This window comes from Saimiri boliviensis, chromosome 6 (assembly GCF_048565385.1).
Source record: "Saimiri boliviensis isolate mSaiBol1 chromosome 6, mSaiBol1.pri, whole genome shotgun sequence".
NCBI classification, from domain to species: domain Eukaryota; kingdom Metazoa; phylum Chordata; class Mammalia; order Primates; family Cebidae; genus Saimiri; species Saimiri boliviensis.
Genome location: NC_133454.1, coordinates 103,709,490 through 103,732,260, shown reverse-complemented (window position 1 = coordinate 103,732,260; position 22,771 = coordinate 103,709,490). Strand labels below are relative to the sequence as shown.

The following is a 22,771-nucleotide window of genomic DNA, read 5'->3' as shown; positions in this document are numbered from 1 at the left end:
TCTTTGAAGAAGTGGCAATTGAGCTTGTTATTTCCATTATTATATTTTTTGAACTGAAGTCTTGGTCTGTCACCCAAGCTGGAGTGCAGTGGTGCCATCATATAAGCTTAATTTTTACAGGAAAGAGATATGGAAGAAGATGAGCCTTCTGGGTTTAGGAAACAGCAAGTACAAGGGCTGGAGTTGGGCACAGAAAGCAGGCTGCATCTGGGGCAGTGTGGACAAGCAGATGAGCAGCATGTGAGACTGGGAGCAGAGTGGATGTAGGCAGCCAGCAAGGCAGCAAATGTCCTAGGAAGGTGTTTGCACAGTGGAGAACTGTTGGAGGGCTTGAATCAAGAGGATAATGTGATATGATTCATTTATTTAGAAGGTGGCTTTGGATGCTGAATGGACGATAGAATGTTGGGGGACAAGGGTGAATGGCGGGTATATTAGTTTGTTTTCATTCTGCTATGCAGAAATATCTGAGGCTGGGTAATTTATAAAGCAAAGAGGTTTAATTGACTCACAGTTTCAGGTGGCTGGAGGGGTCTCAGGGAGAACTCACAATCACGGCAGAAGGGGAAGCAAACACGTCCTTCTTCACATGGTAGGAGGAGAGAGAAGTACCAAGAAAAGGTGGGAAACCTCTTCTGAAACCATCAGATCTCGTGAAAACTCACTCACTATCACGAGAACAGCATGAGGGTAACCGTTCCCATGAGTCAGTTACCTCCCACTAGGTCCCTCCTATGACATGTGGGAATTAGGGGAACCACAATTCAAGATGAGACTTGGGTGGGGACACAGCCAAACCATATCACCAGGAGATCAAGGAGGAATGAGACTACAGAGAGAGATGATGGAGGCTGGGTCTAGACAGGAGACCCAAGTGGAAAATAGTGGACGATGCTTCCCATCATTGGCACAGGACAGCAGCAATTAAGATCTTAGTGAAGAGATCGATTGTATGACCTAGCAGTAGTTTTCACAAAAGTCACAAGCCTCAAACCTCATAGCTGTGTCAAAAGTGGAGTTTGGGCTCTTTTCCTAACACTAGAAATACTACTACTGTCATCTTGCCATAGTGCAGTATCCACTGATAATATTTTCATTTTTAATTATGAATTTTTATACTTTTGGGGAGTTATTGGATAAAACTATGTAACCAGTTTAAAATGGCAATCTGGATTTCTGTATAGAAATAGGGAAGGTAAACTTTTTCTGTGGATAGCAAGATAGTAAGTATTTTCATTTTTATGGGGCTGTCTTTTGCTACAATTAACTCTGCCATGATAGTCTGAAAACAGCCATAGGCAATACATAAATGGATGGGTATCACTGTGTTCCAATAAAACTTTATTTACAAAAGCAGGCAGTGGGCTCTATTTGACCCAAGGATCATAGTATGCCACTCCCATGTAGAGAATATCATTTATTTCATGACCCAAATAATTTTTCCATAAAACCACTTCAAGACATTTTCCCCAAAATTTTGGGTACAAAAATACAGTGCATCTTCTATACCGTGCTTATCTTAACACTAGAAAACATTATATAATTTAAAGACTATTTAGTTCAGTGTTTTTCAAATCTTAAGGATTCCCTGGAGGTAACTCAACAGACTAGGTAAGGGTTGGGTAGAGGGTTTTGGGCCCCTGCTTCTGCTTTAACCAGGAGCCCCTTTTTGGTACATTTAGTTGTATTGATGATCTTGATAAAGAGTTTATTTGAACAAAAGGGGTTGGGAGCAAGAAAAAAACGGAGAAAATTATCAATTCAGTCCAACTGTTTGGAGATAATCTCTCCTTTCCACTGTCACTGCATTAGAGAGGTATTTATTACATGACTGCTCATAGAATAAATTAACGCATAGATTTCCTGCCTGGATGGTAAAGGGAAGAAAGTAGCGCTATGGGGAGGGTCTACTTTCTGAGGCTTTTTTTTTTTTTTTTTTTTTTTGAGACGGAGTTTCACTCTTGTTACCCAGGCTGGAGTGCAATGGCGCAATCTCGGCTCACTGCAACCTCCGCCTCCTGGGTTCAGGCAATTCTCCTGCCTCAGCCTCCTGAGTAGCTGGGATTACAGGCACGCGCCACCATGCCCAGCTAATTTTTTGTATTTTTAGTAGAGATGGGGTTTCACCATGTTGACCGGGATGGTCTCGATCTCTTGACCTCATGATCCACCCGCCTCGGCCTCCCAAAGTGCTGGGATTACAGGCTTGAGCCACCACGCCTGGACTTTTTGAGCCTTTTAAGGTAGGGGTAGCAGGCTGGCATTTGTCAGGCCTGGAGAGGAAGGATGATAGGGTGGCTTGAACTTTCTATTCAAACACAGTTAGGTTTGAGTCTTTGCTTTGTCACTTAGTGGCTAGACAAGTTATTTATTCACTCTCTGATTATCTATCTATTTTATCTATCTATTTATTATCTACCTGTATCTCTGATTATCTATCTGTTTTCCCAGCTGGAAAATTGTGAGGACACCACTTCCCTTCCCAAGCTGTTGGGTGGATTAAATGAATTAATCTATGTAAATTACCTAGCACGTTGCCAGCTGCTTGAGAAATATTAATGTCCTTCTTCCTTTTCCTTATTCATCCTGTTCTCAGGGGTGTGGCATGTACTGAAAGTCTCATTGAGACCTCCAGTCTCTTTCCTATTGACTTCCATTTTTATGTCCCAATCTTTTCTTCTCTTCTTAGGATGCGGCCAGGTTCTGCGAGCCCCAAAGGGTCAGATTTTGTTGGAAAGCTATCCCCTAAATGCTCACTGTGAATGGACCATTCATGCTAAACCTGGGTTTATCATCCAACTAAGGTAAGGAGCTGAGACCAGAATTCGGGAGTCTGAGGTTATAAGGACATGGCAATGGGATGGGAAGCCCTCGGTCAGTGGGATCCTCTGGAACCTTTATATATTGGAGGCTTTCTCTTTACCACTCTGTGAGTCTCTGAGCCAAGACCAGGCTGGAATTACAGCCACCTAAATGCTTGTCATCATCGCCTTAGAACTGTGGGGCTCAGAGGGTTTTGACCCAGGAATAACACCAACAAAGCAAAATACTGAGAGCAATCTACCCATGCACACCTCTTAAACAGTGTTTTGTCTTCACTCAGGACTGGGCTGGTTCCTATGGAGGGATGTAAAGAAGTAAAAGGCACAGGCCCAACTTTCAAAGAATTATACTTTAGATTGGAGGTGATGCTTGTCACAGCTCCTTTAATTGGGGCTCTCAGAAAAAAGCAAACATTCCACAACAAATAAACTAACTCTCACCTGTGTGGAAGAAGAGTCATTTCTTTTTATGGAGCTTCAGGGCCCTCTCAAGTGTTTAGTTTATGCTATAGTCCAAAGTATACACCCTGTTTTATTGTAACTGTTGATACATGCTACACGAGGGTCCTGTTTTGGAACTGTTCATGACTGCACCCTAGTGCTGGAGCAGTTCATGGCATACTATAGTTGCATGATAAATACTGGTTGCATGAATAAATGCCAGAAGAACTGCTTTCTGACTCCAGTGTATCTTCTCTTTCCTGGAAAACCCCTCTCCTTTTCCTCCCTAATGGGAAAGTGGCTCACTCACCCCTAGGATGGCTAGGGTCATTGTCCACTTAGCTCTTCTCATTTTAACCCAGTGGTGAAAGTGAATGGATTTAAAATCCCTGATCCTCTAGGGCACAGGCTTTCACTAAGTATTTTCCGGGTGGATAAATGGGCACGGGTAATGCTACTGGCTCCTTGAATATCTGTTTGTCCTCCAGGAGGAGCAACCTGGTCCCCTGAATTAGAAAGATCCAACAAAACAGGTCCCCTTCTCAATCCTCCTCTTCCAAACCAGTGCTTGACAGCTTGTGTTTCCACTCCCTGAGGACCTGGGGTTGAGAGTGAGTCTTATTAATTCCTAGAGGAAGCCTGGCTCAAGGAACAAGCAATGAACCACTCTATTCTGCCCAGTGGGCTCAAGGCTGGGTCTGCAGGGATAATAAACATAGGTGTTAAGTGCTGCACGTTAATATTGCAGCAGCTCAGGGACCAAGACAAATGGTCCCCTCTGGGCCTCTGAGGAGCTTCTCCGAAGTCCGAGATGCAAATGGAAATTCTAAAATAGCAAAACAGTGAAGGACTGAGAAGCATATTAGCTGCCCAGGAAAGGGCCTTAGGGAGGCATGGGAATGTGTGGATTTCCTTTCCTCTAGTGAAGTCTGGAGCACCTGGCCAGGGATAGTAAAAACGATGGAAACACTGGGAAGCATAGACACAATGTTCAGCCCAAAGCCCAGCAGGTGTCTCCGATGCCCCTTTTCCATCACCTGCCACCAGATCACCACAAAATCTTGCTGGAAAAATAGTCCATCCACGTCTCTCTGCCACCACTGTCACCATTCTACTTCAAGCCACGACCATCTCCCTTTGGGATTCTGTCATGGCCTCCTAACTGGCTTTCTGGCTTCCACTCCTGCCAGCTCTGCCATCTCCTCTCTGCAGAGTGGCTACAGGGAGCCTTTAAAATCTGAATCCAATATTATCCTCTTGTTGAAACCTTTCAGTGTCTTCCTATAGACTTGGAATAAAATCTAGATTCCTCACCACACAGGATCTGTCCCAGGCTCCCCTTGCTGGCCTTGGATCTTATCACTCTCCCTCTCATTCACCACCTTGTAGCATCCTTTCGCTTCCTTTCAGTTCCTGGAAGATGCCAACCTCATCATTGCCCCAGAGCCTTTGGACTTACAGATTCCACTGCCTGGACCATTCTGCCCCATGACATTCACATGGCTGGCTCTACTGCATCAATCAAACCTTTGCCAGCAATCACATCCTCAGATGGGGCTTCTTTGACCACATCGTGGCAGAAACTTAGCACCTTAGTCACTTTTTAGCTCTTACCAGGTTAATTGGATTCACAGCACTCAGCACTCTAAAATTACATTGTTTTTCAGTCTCCTTGCTTATTATCTATCTTCTAACCCAGAATTAATCTCCATGAGAGCTGGCACGTGCCTAGTGAGTAGTTAGGGCACGGCTATGCTGACAGCGCCTAGGACAGTGTCAGGCACAGAGCTGGCCTCCACAAATATGTGTTCGGTAAGTGAACAAATGGACAAATGAATATATGAACGTAAATATAGTTGCAATGTCTCTTCAGCTTCAGAAAAAGCTGCGGTTTCTGTTACGTGGTAGCCTCCTCCTTACTCTGCAGGCAAAGATACCAAGGCCAAGAGAAGGAATGGATTCCTCAAGACACACAGTGAGCGAGTGGTGGCATCTGGATAGGAAATCACGTGTCCTCTTAGATGTCAGAGCATGCTGTATGAAATGTGATTCCCAGGACTTACACCCCAAAAGCTCTGTGATCAACCTTCTGTGAAGTAAACACTGATGAAACTCAGTTATTGGATTTCTTTGTTAGCAGTACCTTTTAGAACACTTAAAATCAATGTGCTGATTGTCACTATATTCCAGTGTTCCCTGATGCTGGCATGTGGGGTTTTTACTACACGTGGCAGAAATAGCCCTCCTCCCAGCATTTTAGGCAGCAGTTATGAGCCTTTCTATTTCTTTTTTTCTCCAGAGTGTGGAGGAGAAGATACAGAGGCACATTTTGTGAACTTGATACTCAGGTATTCCCTTGGGAATCCTTGAAAAATGCCTCTGCTTCTCTTGCCCTTGGATGTGGCTGCTGCTTTACTCATCTCTTGGAATCAGGGGCTTGACGTCATCTTCTGTGTTTCCATTCTGGTGTATCTCAATGTTTTCAAGCCCAAGACCCCTTTTAGATAAGCACGGATGTGTCAGGTTTCCTTAACCCCGAAATTCTAACTTGGTGCTACTTTCTCTAGTCTTTGGGTGAGGATTATTGTCACCTGGAAGATGATTACCTTCTGATTCTTCCGTCAAACAGAAGAGTGTGCAGAGGTTTGTTGTTTTGTTGTTTTCTCCTTTACTTAGCCTTGCTAAACAATATGACCTTTTTTTCACTCTCCAACTACAAAAGTGCAATAAAATGTCCATTCAGTCATATGTTCGGCAATATCTGTAGCATCACCATAAGACAGACACTGTGTTGGACACTGTAAAAACCATGGAACGAGACAGGTGTCCCTCCCTGGCTTCAAGTAACTTGCAGGCTAGTGGAGAAGACAGGCCACACATACACATACAAAAAGTCAAGGAGATAAATATAAGAAGTTAAAATTTATGTCTACATTATGAGAAAAACAAGAGATCTTCTTTGGAAAGAGTGGTCAGGGAAGCGTCTTTGAAGAGGGAATATTTAAGCTTAGGCCTGAGGATAGGAAGGAACTAGCTGTGCAGACTGGAAGGAAAGATGGCCCTGGAAAAGAGACCAACACGTGTAAAGATTCTCTGCATGGATTGCGGCACCTCGCTCCACCTGGGCATGCACTTGCGTGTGCACATACATGCAGACAGTGCACAAATACATCCTCCTCTGCTAAGAGAAATTCGTCAACCTCCGAGGACCATTTTCCTATCAGATCAGACCAATGGCACCATCTGTTCCTCATCTGGCCTTGAACATGCCCAGGAGTCTCAGGACTGTCCGGGGCCCACGTTTTTCCCTCCGTCACCCTGTCCGCCCACAGGTTCGTCATGTTGAGCCTAGAGTTTGACTACATGTGCCAGTATGACTATGTTGAGGTTCGTGATGGAGACAACCGTGACGGCCAGATCATCAAGCGTGTCTGTGGCAACGAACGGCCGGCTCCTGTCCAGAGCACGGGATCCTCACTCCACGTCCTCTTCCATTCCGATGGCTCCAAGAATTTCGATGGCTTCCATGCCATTTTTGAGGAGATCACAGGTAAAGGCCAAGGAGACAAATGCGGCATTTTGTGGCTTGATCCAGACAAATATCTCCTTTCTGTGTCCCTTCCTTTCTCCCTCTCAGCCTTATTAAAACCTAGCAGGCTATGTTCTCAGAAACAGCCTACACACTGAGAAAAAACAAAAACCAAGGTATATTTCAGAAAAGCTCACCCAGAATCAGAGCTAGGAATTATCTCCCTTATACAGATGTGGTGGCTAAAGCACAGAGAGGCTCAATAACTTATTGGAGGTCACACAGCTATAGGGGCAGAACCAGGGATTTGTACCCAAGCTGTTCGGCTCTAGAGCTCACACAAGGGGTCCTCTCTTGTGTGAGCTCTAGAGCTGAACAGCTTTGGTACAAATTGGCTTTAGATCCCTGACAGATCAAGCTATGCGACCTTGGGTAAGTTCTTCTACCCCGCTGGGCCTCAGTTTCCTAATCAATGGTAAGGGAGTAACATTAGATCCTGATCCATTCAGGAGGCTCTGAGAGACAGAACAAATGAAGTGCTTAGCAGAGTCTGGTACATAGTAAGAACTCAACGGCTGCCCAACCATAGGCGTACCCTTACCCTCCACTTGCCATCTACAAAATGATATTAAAACACTACAATAGGAAATGTCACTGACTTGAGCAACTCTAAACCTGACTGTAACTCTTGCTGTGATCAGATTAGGATTTGGCCAAACCGAACAAAAATGCTTCATCCTAAGGAATCACCCCATGGTCGTCATTCTGAGATCGAATTGCATCAGGTTTTACAAAATAAACACAGGCTTGAAGTTTGATTTAAAAAAAAAAAACTGAATTGGAAAAGAAATTGTAATGGCATTCCAGTCATTAAGGCTTCCTTATTCATAGGGTGCAACATGAAAGTCTCAGGCAAGAAGGTGCGTGGCTGAATAATCGGTGTTTCTTCAGTCCTGTCTGTTCAGCAAGGCCAGCACACCCTGCTCCCTAGTCTGCAGCTCTTTCAGGATGCTGCCTACAGGAGCTCTCAGCAGGTGCTCTTTACAATCTCTGTGCCTGCTTCCACCCATGCCATGCCCTATGGCGCTGTGCAGGGCCTGGGAGTTCTGATGCTTTGCTGCTGTGGTGTAATCAGTCTGTGGCTGAATCCTCATTCCTTGGTGACACCCTGCAGGCTTAGGCTGAGCAAGGTCCCATGTAAGATGCATCTGTGGGCACTTAGGACAGTTGGCAAGCCAGGTAGGGGTAGCAGCGGCTGTCCAGTCTGACTCTGGGACTGAGGAAGGGTCAGGAGAACGTCCTCCTCCTCTGAAATGACCTCCTCAACCTCCCTTGGATAACTCTGGGAATACGGGCCTGCGTTTTATCAATACAGCCAAACAGTACCACTTTCCATTTTTCAAACATCCCTGTTTGTTCACTTGAGGGCAAGAACTTGTAATGGCATTCTGATCATTAAGGCTTTCTTATTCATAGGGTATGACATGAAAGTCTCAGGAAAGTCACCTGTTTGCAACCAGCACATCAAAACCCATTCTTCACAGTCTTTACTACATTCTTCCTCCTCTCCTAAATCTTTTCTCTTGCTCCAACAAGGTGTGACTTTGTCCTTGTTTCATTGTCTCTTCTTTCGTCCTAAAACACTAACTGTATAATGCTTCAAGTCATAGTCGTTATATGTTTTTCTTCACGTAGCTTTAGTCTGGTAAATGGGACATCCTGTTCATCTTTGTATTTCTCCCGTGCCTTCTACAGAGCTGGTACTCAATACAGATCTGTTGAACTGAGCCAAGGGACGTACTTCTACATTGTGATAAATGAATGTAGGATTGATGGATAACACACAGATGAGTGTTTCTCAAAGTCTTTTCTAACAAAAATAGTCCCCAAGATGCTCTGTAAAATGCAGGCTTTGAGGTCAAATAAGCTTGAAATTCACAATGTATGTTAGGAAACTCACAATGTATATTAGGGCATTGAACTGAGAAGTTCACCAGTAAAGAAATCTGGTTAATTAGCATTGAATGTCAGCAACATTTCCCTAACATATTTGATCCCATAGCCCAACAGCTGCCCAACCTAGGCATAACCTTACCTTCTACTTGCCTTCTATAAAATAGACATCAAAGACTATCAACATCTCAAGGGAATGATGAGTACAGAATGTAGGTTTGGAAATTATTGAGTATACATTCAACAGTGTCATAAAGATTATCTTCCAGTTGCATTGCCCCAGTACCCAGGATGCTTAGCTTTTATTTGAAAAAAGATGATTGTTTCCCATGATGATTTTTCTCCTTTGCAACCAACAGCAATAAATCAAACATGTTTAAAAAAAGAAGAAGAAAAAATGAAAAAAGATGGTCTTCAGCTACCGAAGGATATCTCTGTCCACTGAAACCCCATGAGAGATACAAGCATGGTTCTACTTTAATCAGTTTAATGTTCTTGTTTGTATTGCCTTGTGGTCTTCAGATTATAGGAGTATTGAGCATGCTTCTGGGGCCCTTAAAATATCAAATAATATCACCAATATTTGATATTTAATGGGTATCTATTTTATGCATTTTGAAATAATCATAACATGAATTCAGTAAAAGGAATAAAAATCATTGCAAGAAGACTTTAATAAGCAATTAAAAGACTTTGGTAGACTCTGGGCTTGAAGACACTGACTCAATGCACGGTGACACTGAGGGATGCCTTTTCTCTTACAGCATGCTCCTCATCCCCTTGTTTCCATGACGGCACATGTGTCCTTGACAAGGCTGGATCTTACAAGTGTGCCTGCTTGGCAGGCTATACTGGGCAGCACTGTGAAAATCGTGAGTATGCTTCCTAAGTGGGAGTTAAGGTGTTAGATGGAGCTGGTGTGGAAGGATTTTAAGAGCTTGCAGGACCTACTGTTTCTTGATGTCTAGGATGGTCTGTCCAAGATGGCGCACAGTGTAGTGACTTCCAGTGAGTGGTTCTCAAGAGGGCATGGCTGCTTCTGAGTCAGGTTGTCTGCAACTTCTTAGGTTTTTCCATTTGGCATTTCCAACCCTCACTTGCTGCAAAAACCTCTTAGAAAGATACAATGGCTTCCAGTAATATTCAGAGCTCAAAAACATGGAGACAACGTCAACAAACTTTCCTGTGGCTCAGTTGGTATCCCTGTTCATTCTAGTATCTGTATTTTAGATTTATACTCCAGGCACCATTCACAGGCCCCAGTGTGAGTTATTGCACAACTTAAAGCCCTGCAATGAGGGTGGTAGATATGTAGGGTGACCATGAGCTCCAGTTTTTCAGGGATAGTTTCATTCTATACATTTTGCTGAGCATAATTATCAATAACATCTTCTTTCATGGGCAAAGTGTCTTGAATTGGATGACAAACTATATGTTCATGTTTTAACACCTGTCATATATAAGGTCTTGGTTACCAGATCAAAAACAGGTATCACAGATGAAAGCCACAGCATGGAATGAGATATGCATAAGAACAAGAATTTGGGAGAGAGCAGAGGAGGACAGATAGTGTCCTAGGTAGGTTTTCCCAAAGCAGATTGTGAAGTGAGAATGTGTACACAAGTGAAGTGTTAAGGACAGGCTCCCTAGAGAAGCTGATAGGGGAGTGGGAAGCTGGCTTGGGAAGGGAAAGAGGCCAAGTAGGGGTGCTATTTCAGGCAAAATAGCAACCTCAGTGTTAACCTGTCATGAGATCTGGAATGTGCATTACTCCTGAGAGTAATGTCCTAGCATTAAGGCAAGGGAGCTGGGCTTTTGTATACCCATAGCAATCAGTCATTGGCTATAGCCTGCTCTGGGGGACTGGAGGACGTGAACCCTGGGCACACATGGCTTTCTATGCATATAGGCAAAGTGGTTCCAGTAGCCCCTCAGCGGTTCGCTGAAAGAGTCACAGGTACGGGCCATTGGAAGCAAAATACCATAGGATGGGGTCGGGGAAAGGGCCCACAGAAACTGAAAATAGACCTGAGGGCACAGCGCCAACAGTGTCTACTGTGGTCACTTCTAACTAGTGTGCACAAGTACTCTGTTGGTCATCTACCAGCCTGGTCTGGCAGTGTTCTCTAAAGTTTGTACATGTCTTGAATTAATTTTCACTAATGTTTTCTTGCAAACAATGCAAATGGAAACCACGGTTTCCATAGTGGGTCCCTGTGTGTACCACTGATTTCTACTAAAAGCATCCTTGCTCTGACTTGGCACAGCTGACTTGAGCATGGCTGTGCTAGATGCATAGGAAATGATATTCTGCTTTGTGGTTCTTGCCTCATTTGAGCCTGCCATGTTATGTGCAAGGCAGACTGGAGAAAGGCTGCATTCTTTTGGCTTTAAGAATTTGTATGTAGAGTGACTCTAGATTCTTGACAATGGCAAATCCTGAGCTTTACTCTTTAGATTCAGAGGAGGAATCAAAAAAAGGGAAGGCTTAATTTCTTGATGAATGAACTACACAATGCTTTGATGAGCAAAAGTAAAAATTGGAAAGAAGTAAAATATCACCCGATAAAACCAAAATGCCTTTAGGAAGCTGAGTCAAATTAGGAAAGAAAAATAAATTGGTCCAAAAATTATAGTTAAAATATTCATGAGTAGTTTGTGAGTCAAAACAGATTTCTCAGCATTGTTATTCCACCAAGAAAAATAGAAACGTAATGAAAAAGGAATATAAAATAAGTCACTATGAACTGATTCATAAGTTAATTCACAAACTGTCTCAAATTGCTTTAAAACATCAGCATAGATGGGCAGGAAAATTCTCCCTTGCTGGTTTTCAAAATGTTGTTCAAAAGCTATAATTCTTTTCATACCATGTAGTTATAGCTAGGTGAAGGTGTTACCAGTCAATATCTGATATATCATTTACTGGTATCAATATGGGGAGACTACATGTTTTTTGTTTGTCTGTTTTCTATAAGATCTAGGTTTGTTTTTCCTTCTAGGAAACTCGGCATGAGTTTTAACTAACTCACTGGGGGACACATCACAAAAACTGGCTATGGCAGTTTACATGATAATTTATGAGTAAACCTTAGCAATTTTTCCAGAGTAGTCTATCAGTTAGAAAAGCAAAAAAAAAAAAAAAAAAGAAAAAAAAGAAAAAAGAAAAAGATTGGTTTTCTTGTTTTCCTCATGAGGATACCAACAAACTTGAAAAAATCCTGGAGGGAATTATTTCAAAATTAGGAAGAAACTCAAGCATCGGGGATTCCCCAAACTCTGAAATGCCCAAATTAGACTAGGCTCTTTTTAAAAAATAGCTTTAAAAGCACCAAAATCAATATTAATGAGAATCATTTCATTTCTGCAGTGCCAAATCTGATGAGGGGAAGCCATTTCATAGGTGCTGCTTTAATGATTTCCCTCTTCAAGTCTTTGTGGAAAGGTAGATGCTCAGTTTTGCAGATTGATTTGAAGGAGAGAATGCAAGACACTGGTCCCCATCAAATTCAAAACCAGAGGCCATAATTTCACATTTCCCGCTTAGTTCATAATCTCTCAGACATGGCATTTGCTGTGTGCCTTGGTGAGACTCCAGATGCTTGACTGGTGAACTCGTTACCATCATGTCCCATTAGCGAGTCCTCTTGAAGGACTTCCTTTCCCAGGTAAACCTCATCGGTTTCTCTTTTCCAAAGAGAATTCTGATGTATGGTCTCCTGATAGAAGCTATTCTCTTTATTTTCCTTGTGTATGTGTATGTCTATGAGTGGTGTGGAATAGAAGTAGATTTTTTACTTAATTGCAGAAATATATGTCAAAAAATTAAACAGTACAGAGGTATATAGAATAAAAAGAGAACGTTGCTTTTTTCCTGGCCAATCCTGGTTCCCGGTGGAAGCATTGTAAGAAACTTGATGGATAAATATTCTTCTGACTTTTATTCTATGGTGTGCAGACCTAAGTGGTCTATGTGTCATTATTTTAAACCAGTGGTTCTCAACCAGGGGTGGTTTTCCTCTCCATCTCTACCCACAGGGAGCATTTGGTGATGTCTGGAAACAGTGTTGGTTGTGATAATTGTAGGAGTGAGGTGGTGTGCTGCTGGCATCTAGTGGGTAGAGGCCAGGGATGCTTTTGAACATCCTACAAGGCACAGAACAGGCCCCACAACAGTTATCTGACCCAAAGATCAACAGTGCTAAGGTTGAGAAACCTTGTTATAAACAACAGTGGATTAAGTATTCACACAATTTTTCAATTTATTTTCAATGCCCATGTTGCAGATATTTTTTTGAAATCAGTCCATGTTAGTATACTGATTTGAAAAAAATGATTGCTTGCTGAACATTCATTGAACGAATGTGTTAATATAATTATATATTCATCCAAATCCTTAAGATGGACTTGATATTACTTTTAAATATTTTTCTATTATGAAGAGCACTGCAAGAAACATCCTTACAAATATTTATTTGTTCACACATAGAAATTTTTTTGTAAGATAAATTCGTAGATGCTGAACTGTTCGTTCAAAGGGTACACCTATTTTGATTTTGAGAGCGACAATGGTCACTAAAAGTCTTTGGCAATTTAGAAGATGAGCCATGCATTATCAATACCTGTCCTCAAAATAAGACTTGGGGCCTGCATTTCGGAAACTAGGATCTATCCTTGTCAAGTTGGAAATAAATTTATTTTCAAAGGAATTCCACTGGTCTGGGGAGAAATTCTCCTTCAGACTTTTGTGGGCTAGGAGAGAAAGAATGTAAAATAATCAGTGAGATTTGGCTTAGTTCCAGCGGTCAAGAAGGTGCGAGAGCCCATGATGGGACAGTCTTCAAGGGCTGCTCCCCAGGCCTCACCTGCCCTAGATTGCTTCCCAAGGAGGAAAAACATCCTCTGGTGCCTGGGTGACCTCCTCGGAAGCATAACAAGGGGAACAGCCCCCTTCTCTGCCTTGAGGCCAAGCTAGCCTCTTGCCAACACCGTCAGCAACCTCCAGCCTCTGTGGGCCACCGTGTAGGAAACTGGGGCCCCTTCTTCCCTCTGAAGTTTCCTGTTTCTTTGTATGGAACACAACGACAAAATGGGTCCTCGCGTAAATGGTAAGAGTCTTGTTTTGAAAAAGTGGAGAGCAAGGGATTCATCGTCCTGCTCTAATTTCCATGTTGCCTTTGTTCCCCTGGCCCAGTTGACGGGGCTCGGGCTTCCCCCTGCATCCTAATGAAGGACGATGAAACGGGCTAACTCTTGGGGCACAATGCTCACACTGCGGGCTCTGACGCGCCTTGGAACAAAACAAATCGGCTTCCACCAATTAAAGAAAAATGGTGAATCTGGATTCATTTGGGTTTTGGAGTCTCTGAAGGTTCCCACTGGCCTGTCCTGAGGCCTGGGAAGAAAATAGCCCAGGCTGAGAGGCACACTTTATGCTTTAGCTTCAAAGGAGAGACCAGCGCTTCTCATCAGAATAAGCAATTAGGAACTTGGGGTTTTCATGAAAACATGAACGCTGATGCAGTGAGAATGTGCTGAGACCCCTCATGGGTAAACTATCATCTCTTCCATCACAGACAGATGTATATATGTGTGTACTGCAATCTAGGTGGAATTACTGCAAATGATTTTGAGATCTCTGAGGGGGAGGAATTTAAAAATGGAATTATTTACTGCCTTTTGCACTGTTCTAAGTCCTCTCTTATCCTTAACACACAGAAGACAGGTGTATCTTTGTCCATTGTGAGATGGTACGCCCCAGGGTGAAGAGCTTGGGGTCTGTGGCCAAAAAAACCTTAGTTTGACCTTGAGTCTTTAATTAACTAGTCAGACGGCCTTGAGTGAGTCACTGAGCTCCTATGAACCTGTTTTCCCATTTATAAATTCCAGAAAAACAACACCAAATACCTCTCAGGGTGTCTGTAGGGAGGGAATGAGATAATCCATATAAGGCACCAAGCTGAGTAATAGGAGCCATTCCACTGTTTCTGGTTCCACATTAAAGCCATTTAAAAGTATGGCAGAAAGTAGAGGATCACCTGGATAAGGGATTAGGGCCACAACACTAGTTTCTACTATCTAGACAATTATGACATAACTTTCTGAAAGTCCCAGAGTTTAAGAAAACTCTCCCAAGACTTCCTAAGATTCCTTTGCAAACCTCCCCAAACCATTATGAAACACTAAATATTTCTACCACGGCACCAGCATACAGGCAAGAAAGATCTGGTTTTAAAAGGACAAGAAGGTGTTGGTAGTGTCATTGTCATAAAGAAATACTGGATCCCAAGAAAAGACACCCACATTAGGCATGTTGAATGGTGAGGCTTTGTAACCTGAACTACCTCAAGAGGGGACTGTTAGAAATGATGGATAGAGAAATGTTGGGGAGGAACCAGTTTTGGACACTCCAGAGCAGAGTGCTCAAAGCATCATGTTATCTGGTCAGCATCCCTTTTTCTCATGGGGTTTTAGTAGTCACTCATTTAGGGTGGGCTGTATCAGTCCCCTAGTGGTCATTTTGGAGATAAGACTCCAGAGTAACAGTTAAAGGGACAGGGAGGAAAAAAAAGGACCAATCTATCTTGAGAGGGTTTGAAGGGTATAGGGCTAATTCCATGGGGAACAATCCCAAGGAATCCATGGCTATTACCCAATGCACTTGATAGCCCAGAGCAGCCGTCCCCAAACTTTTTACACAGGGGGCCAGTTCACTGTCCCTCAGACCGTTGGAGGGCCGCCACATACTGTGCTCCTCTCACTGACCACCAATGAAAGAGGTGCCCCTTCCTGAAGTGTGGCAGGGGGCCAGATAAATGGCCTCAGGGGGCCACATGCAGCCCGCAGGCCATAGTTTGGGGATGCCTGGCCCAGAGCCTTTGGAGACTGGAGGAGCCCAGGAAGACCATTAGCTAGTAGGCCACTGTCTTCTTACACATTACCTGGGTCTCTCATCTACTCACCCTCCCTAATATGAAATGAGTCTCTGATGTCCTCCTTGGTGTATTCATAGGGATGCCATTCCATTTGGATTTAGAGCCAAAAAACAAAACTGTCACTGAGCATAGTAGAAACTTCCCTTGTATGGTTGCCAAGGGGTGTGTGTGTGTGTGTGTGTGTGTGTGTGTGTGTGTGTTTGTGTGTTCATGTGTGTGTTTAACTTGGGGGAAAACGGTCTCTTTTAGATCAATCATTATTAGGTGAGCTTGGGTCTACCTAGCCCAGGTGAAATCTTAGTAAAAAATCTACTGGGCTCCATAGGCCTTGTGGCCTCTTGACCAAAACATTGCTATGTCTCATGCAGGGCAAGAGGCTTGTGGGTTGTCACATAGGGGTGCATTTGTCCACTCAACAATTACTTCAGCATGGACGGCATTATAGCCAAATACCAAGGTTAGAGCCAAATACCAAGGTGAGGCCACATAAACAATGCTGCAGCAAGACTACCTCTGAGAGCTGGAAACAGAGCACTCATCACTGTTGAAAGGGCCAGATACACCATTGCTTTGCTAAGGCTTTGCTTGTACCTGTCTACTTCTTGCCAGGGCCCTTTTGGATTTTGCTTTGGCAGATGAGGTCAATGAGACATGACTTAATGTGGGAGGCAGATTGTATTTTGGTTCTGGGTTAAGAGGTAATTCATTAGAACTGGGCTGGACTGTCTGCCTCCTGAGGGTTGAGGGAGGAAGGTGCAAAGAATCTATAAGAACAGCAAGAGCATAGCACAATTAACTTCTGTTGGAAACAGGCATCCCTGACATTATGGGGCCCACAGCAGACACCATCCTGTTGGCAGTGGTTATAGAGCCCCACTTTTCCTTAAAGGCATCTGCCTTATGGGACATTTACCACCTATCCCTCCCCTTATGGGGCATTAACTGCATGTCCCTCCTCCTGTGTCAGAAAATGAAAGTGGCCTCTTTGCAAAATGCATGGGATTCTTAAACAATAGTCATTCTCTCTATCCTTAATATAGGCCAGGCTCTGTGCTTTATGTGATGTGGCCCATTTATTTTTTTGATGTTCCCATGTAGCAGATGTTTTGATCATCTGCATTTTGCAGATTTATCCAGCTAAACATTTTTTGAGTGTCTACTAGGTACCCGGCACTGGGAAAATAAGGCAGGGCTATACAGTATATATTTTCCCCTCCTTTTGACAAAGCTATAAAACAATCCCAATCTTAGCCCTTTGCTAGTCCTTAGGAGAATGTTACATGCCATGCAGTTTCCAGCTACAACTTCCTCTAGCAAAGATTTTGGTAATGGTGATGAAAATTGCTACATGCTTCCAGTATGCCAGGAACTGGGTGGGATCTCCTAGGACTCAAATGTACTTAGCACCCCGGGACTCTTCTGCAAGGTCATTCACTTCATCCCTAAGGTGAAACAGAACAGAATTGCTCAGCTCAGGCCATTTTTCCTAGCAAATGTTTCTTATAGTTTGATAAATTGGCTGTGAATATCACTGGGGAACGTTCCCCCAAGTAGTTTAGACTTATTACCCACCCCCAAGGAGCTGAAGCAGAAATCCTCTGAGATTTGGGGAAGCCCCAAGGAAACTAATTCTACCAAGCAGATTCAGTAGAGGATGGTGAAGTTTCTAAGGAATACATAGGTTACCCATCTACTCTACCAAATGGGAATGTGTCAGGTTGACTTTGAAGAAGAAACAAAATTACCAGGACTTTTCAAAAAAATGTCCAAGTTGACCTGTCTCTTAGGCACAGGCAGTTTCAGCTGTCTAATTAAATAGGCCATCCAAACACCGGAAAAGTGGTATCCGAAAGACATAGTGTACCATGGCCAAGGACAATACTGATTAAGATCAAATAGCTAATTGTGAGCCTCAGCCTTTATATTGCTGCCGGATGAAAAAATAACAGTGTGTGCAATCCAAGCATAATTTCACATAGAGTGAGAATGAGAATTTCTCATTCTCACCCACAGAGGGCTGGAAAACACCAAGGGAGAAGAATTCCATTGGCTGGAAAGGGATAAAAAGAGTTTTCAGTGAGGATTACATCACCAGTTGGTGTCATTGTTCCTGGTTGGTGAAGACCTTCCTGGGAGTAAAAAATATTTGGTTTGGTCCAGAGACACAAAACTCAAATATAAGCTGAACAGGAAGAGGTGAGGAAGAGAAGAGAGGCCATGTGACGGTTGTCTCTAAGAGTTGGCCTTGTGTTAACTCAGATTTCCAGGATGAACAATGCCCTGATGAGAAGTTAATGCCATTTCTAAACAGAACCAAAATTCTGTCACAAGTTGTTTCTTTGATTTTGGTGACAAGTGAGAATGGGAAGATGCCAAGAGTATGCTAAGAATTGAGACAAACGTCCCTCCATCTGTGGCCCTTACTGCAAGTTAGTTGACAGTCATAAATTTTGCTGACTTTGGATCTGTTTCCTTTACTGGAACAATTTGATAGCTCTAAAACCCAGCTCTTACTAAAGAAACAGAATAGTCTCGTGGCTGACTTGGTTTTTAGCTAAGGTGGTATCTGGCAATCATAAATATTTCATTAACATAACATCTACAAAAAAGAAATGCATTTTTTTTATGTATAGCTTTGTAAATCACTGCAAACTCTGAAATCAAGCAGGGAATAAACAATAATTAAAGTAAAATAAAAATTAAAAAATAGAGTATTAATTGGGATGGAGATTAAAAGAAAGTGAACACACATTGATCTGGAGATGCAACCATTGCTGATTTTATTCTAACATCCAGTCCTTTCCTCCCCTTATCTAAGGATGGGTGCTGAGGAAATGTTCACTTCACTTTTGTAAATTATAGAAATGTTAATTTTTATATATTATATCTTCCTAAAAGGTAGATCATTCTCCCTTTCCTGAAAAGGAAAAGGTAGCTGAACTTCGTCATGCGTACACCATTTCTGTGCATGTCAACCCAAATGTCTTGCACTTTCATTTCCTTCTGCCCCATCTGAGGCTTCCTCTGGCTCTCAGGGCCCACAGGCCCTTATAGGTGGGCAAATGGGAGGTATGAGAAGTTAATGTTAATCTCATCATCCTTTGGTAAATGATTAATAGCAATTGGTAGTTAACTCATTCCCTTCCTCTGTGATTAGGATAAAGATGAGGCGTGCTCCATACTGTTTCCCAGAGTTTCTAAACAGCATTCAGCCTCAGTTACCCCCAGTGGTAACCCACTTGATAATGCAGTCTTATCTCCTTTCTAATTTTTAATAATCCTTGTCTCATTTCCCTCACTCCACTGTTGGTTCTTCCTAACATTGTCACCTGAACAATCTACTTGCACTCAAAGCCTTGTCTCCCAGGCAGCTTCTGGAAGAACTCAACCCAAGACACCTCATGAGGGTGTTTCTTTGAGGAGCTAAATTAATAGAGGTCTAAAGCTTTGTATTAGTCATGGTTCTCTAAAGAAACAGAACAAATAGAATTTATATATATGTGTGTGTATATATTTACACACACACGTAAACACACACATACACAAACACACACACACGAAGTATTGGTTCACACAAGCATGGAGGCTGAGAAGTCCCATGATATTCTGTCTATAAGCTGGAGACTAGGAAGGCTAGTGGTGTAATTCGAAGACTGGAGAACCAATAATGTAGACTTCAGTCAGCATCTGAAGGCCTAAGAACCAAGAGTGCTGAAGACAGAGATGGATATCCCAGCTCAAGCATTCAGGCAGAGAAATAACACAAATTATCCCTTTCTGTACCTTTTGACTCTATTTTGGCCATCAACAGGTCGGATGATGCCTGTCCACATTATGGGCGAACAATTCTTTTTGCTCATTCTACCAATTCAAACACGAGTCTCCTCCAGAAATGCCCTCACAGACATGCCCAGATACAATGCTTAACCAGATACCTGGCATTTCATGATCCAGTCTAGTTGACACATAAAATTAACTACCACAGTCAGGTAGATCACCATCTGATTGTTTCTCTAAACTATTAGATAAGCTTTTGATCAATGCTGAATAACTGATGTTTTAGGATTGAATTATCTGAAGGATACTCAAAATATGAATCATCTGAATTGCTGATTTAAAAAATAATGTTAGATCTAGGAATTGATATTCTGTACACACACATGTGTGAATGCAAAAGCTCTTCTCTGTGCATGAGAGCAAGCCTAGTCCTTTGTAAGGTCATGGGAGTGAGTGTAGACTACAGTGATATTTGTGGAGAGAGCCAATAATACTTCCCAGAGGATTTGGAATCTTACGAAGGGTTTGTTCAAACTCTGTCATGTAGCATTTTCAAACAGCGGTTGGAAAATAGCTGTTCCCATCACAAAGAAGTGTCTCTGGATCTCCTGTAATTGTCTCATCTCTTGTAATTGTGCCCTGATCACCTGTCCATACTGTGTTAACTACACAAATGTGCCCTGGTTAAATGGTGACCTCTGCATCAACAGTTCTGCCTAGTACCACAGGGAGAACACAAATAGGATAGAACTGGGAGCTCCAATTCCAACAAATATCCAATGATTATTCTCTGCAGAAGCATTTAAGTTTTAGAATTTGGTTCCATTTAACTTCAGCATTCTACTTGCAGATTAAGACATTTCCCTTCAGACAGCACAGCAGGCTCAGTGGTATGAATCCACTTCAATTAATTGCACCTTATGAAATCTTTGTTGCGATCCAGACTACTGTCAACTTCTGGGATTGGCTAGTATTTATTGAGACCTCACACCCCATTCAAATTCATCTAAGTACCCATGTTTATCTTTACTGTATTCCTTGGTTCACGACTTATCCTCTGATGTAATTTTAGAAGCAAAGTTAAGAAAGACTCTAGTAACTTATGAGAATTGATGCAAGTGAAAAAAAGTTATGTATTTTATTCTCCCCACTCTTGCTCTCTTTCTCTTTTTCTGATCAGAATGAGCTGAGTTGGCCCAAAGAAGTAAAACTGAATTTCCTGCAGTGACATCCCTTCAAGTACTAGTTGAACTATTAACTCTCTTTTTTGATTGAAAAAGACTGTGTTGGGTAAAAATCTGATCTGGGGAATAAGTAAGTGGAAGGAAAGCCCCAGATATTTTTATTTTTATTTTTATTTTTGGTGAGTGTTTAAGTGAGGCTGGAGAGAGCCTTGAGAAGCATAAAGCACTTTAGTAGAATAGCTTGAACTGGCATCACTTCTATTTCAGGATTTAAATAAAAAATTTTTGTATCAAACATACAGAAAATCATCTTCCAATGCCTTATTCAGCAGTCACAGAGGAGGCACTACTTAAATGTGTGAGGATCCAAGAAAATGAATCAAATCAATAGTCAATAGCACTTCATCATACTGTGTGACATGCTGGACTTCTGAAAGCCAAAGCAATACTTAAACTCTTTGGCTTCTAGGGGCTTTTTGTAGCTCTCATCTCCAAATTTGAACTTATGGCTTGGAGACTTAAGCAAAGGAAAAGACATATATTTATATGAAAATTCTAGATTCATTCATTCATTATAGACAGGCATACACTGGTAGATAGCAATAAATGAAAGAAGAAGTCTGTTGTCTCACCACAGCTGGGATCTACCCCTGAGTTTTGTATTTATCACAGGATATGGAGGGGGCGTCCACTCCTAGGTTAGGAATGAAGAGTGTGAACTTCCTTTTCACACATTTAATATTACTGATTTGATTGGAGGGCATAGAAAATGGGTGGCATGAGTGTGCACTGAGGAACCACTTTTCCTGAAAATAACTCCACATTGTCCTGATATAGCTATTCCCTGGTATCTCCATCATCATGTTCGCTTTCTATAGAATTTATGGACCTGGTCATCTCAGCTACTTTGATGTTGAGTATGACAATCAGATAGGTGAGAAAAGGATGTCACTTTACTTGCCTTGAATCCACTGAAATCTCTCAGACCTGTAATTCAGGCTCATGAAAAAGGCAGTCACTGTCATTGTTGGGGCCTCCTCTGCACTCCAGATTCATAAAAAGTTTACTGCTTTATATAGAAAGCACCAAATCATCAGAAGGAATCATCTCATGGCAGATTTTAGGTCCAAACTGCTTAATTAGGGAAGCCCAATGCCTTAGACTACCTAATTCTTTCAGGTACAACATCTTGGCTCATGTGGGACTGGTCTGGAACCTGAGCTGAGTGTTATTCGTGGAGGTTGGAGATCCTCTACTTGCTTGGCCAATCATACTCTCCAAGATCTTTTCACCACCCAAGAGTGCCGCATGCAGGTCCTGATGCCCAGGGCTAAGACAACTGCCTCTTTGTGGTATGATCACTTCCAGGAGTGAGACTGAGGGAAGGAATGATGGACCTTGATGTCCAGGGCTAAGAAAACAGCAGAATTGTCTTAGGTTAGTTTTCCTCACAAGCAGACCCTGAGTCATGTACTTGGGTCCAACTGAGTTATCAAAGGAAGCACTCTCAGGATCAACCAGTAAGAGAGCTGGGGAAGCAAGATAAGAATGGGGATGGAATCAAGCAAGAGTGTTTTCAACCGAACTCCCAGACTCAACCTGATCTCCTGCGGCTCTGAGGAGTGTAATTTACACTTCCAGGAACAACACTATTTGGGCTTGTAAACTTCCATACCCATTGGTCATTGCTTACAGGCAACCCTGGGGTGGGCATGGGGGGACAAAAATCTCCTAGGTATTTTTTATCTCATCGGAAGTGCTCACATGAAGTGCAGGGTGGTGGCTATGTCCAAGGGCAGTCCTCTGAAGGTTGCAAGTGCCAGCTCTGAGCTGCAAAGCACTCGTGTTGAAGTTGAAGAATGGGTGCCTTGAGCTGGCAAAAAGAATCTGGGAGACTTGGGTGTTCACTGTAGAGCCATTCCAAAGCCATCACATACGCTTTTGTAAAGTGGCATGACAGTGAAACACCTCATACAGTTGCCTGGAGGAAAAAAGAAAACAAAAAATAAGGAATGTCTTTCTTTAAGTATTTATCTGAAACAATATCCCAGAGAAATGCACCTTTGATTACTATTTATTTTTCATGCAATAGCATGTAAGGGCATGCTAAACCTAGTATGTTTATTTCTC

General features: G+C 42.5%; 1 protein-coding gene across 3 annotated transcripts in view; it reads left to right on the top strand.

Annotated features, from left to right (window-relative positions):
- PAMR1 (peptidase domain containing associated with muscle regeneration 1) overlaps positions 1 to 22,771 on the top strand; it is a 97,237-nt gene that overhangs the window by 52,495 nt on the left and 21,971 nt on the right. For all 3 annotated transcript variants that reach the window (XM_003919991.4, XM_003919992.4, XM_074401309.1), the window contains 3 exons: positions 2,690 to 2,804; positions 6,596 to 6,813; positions 9,510 to 9,617. In XM_003919991.4, coding sequence (XP_003920040.2) covers positions 2,690 to 2,804; positions 6,596 to 6,813; positions 9,510 to 9,617 — 441 coding nt within the window. The remainder of the gene's footprint in view (positions 1 to 2,689; positions 2,805 to 6,595; positions 6,814 to 9,509; positions 9,618 to 22,771) is intronic.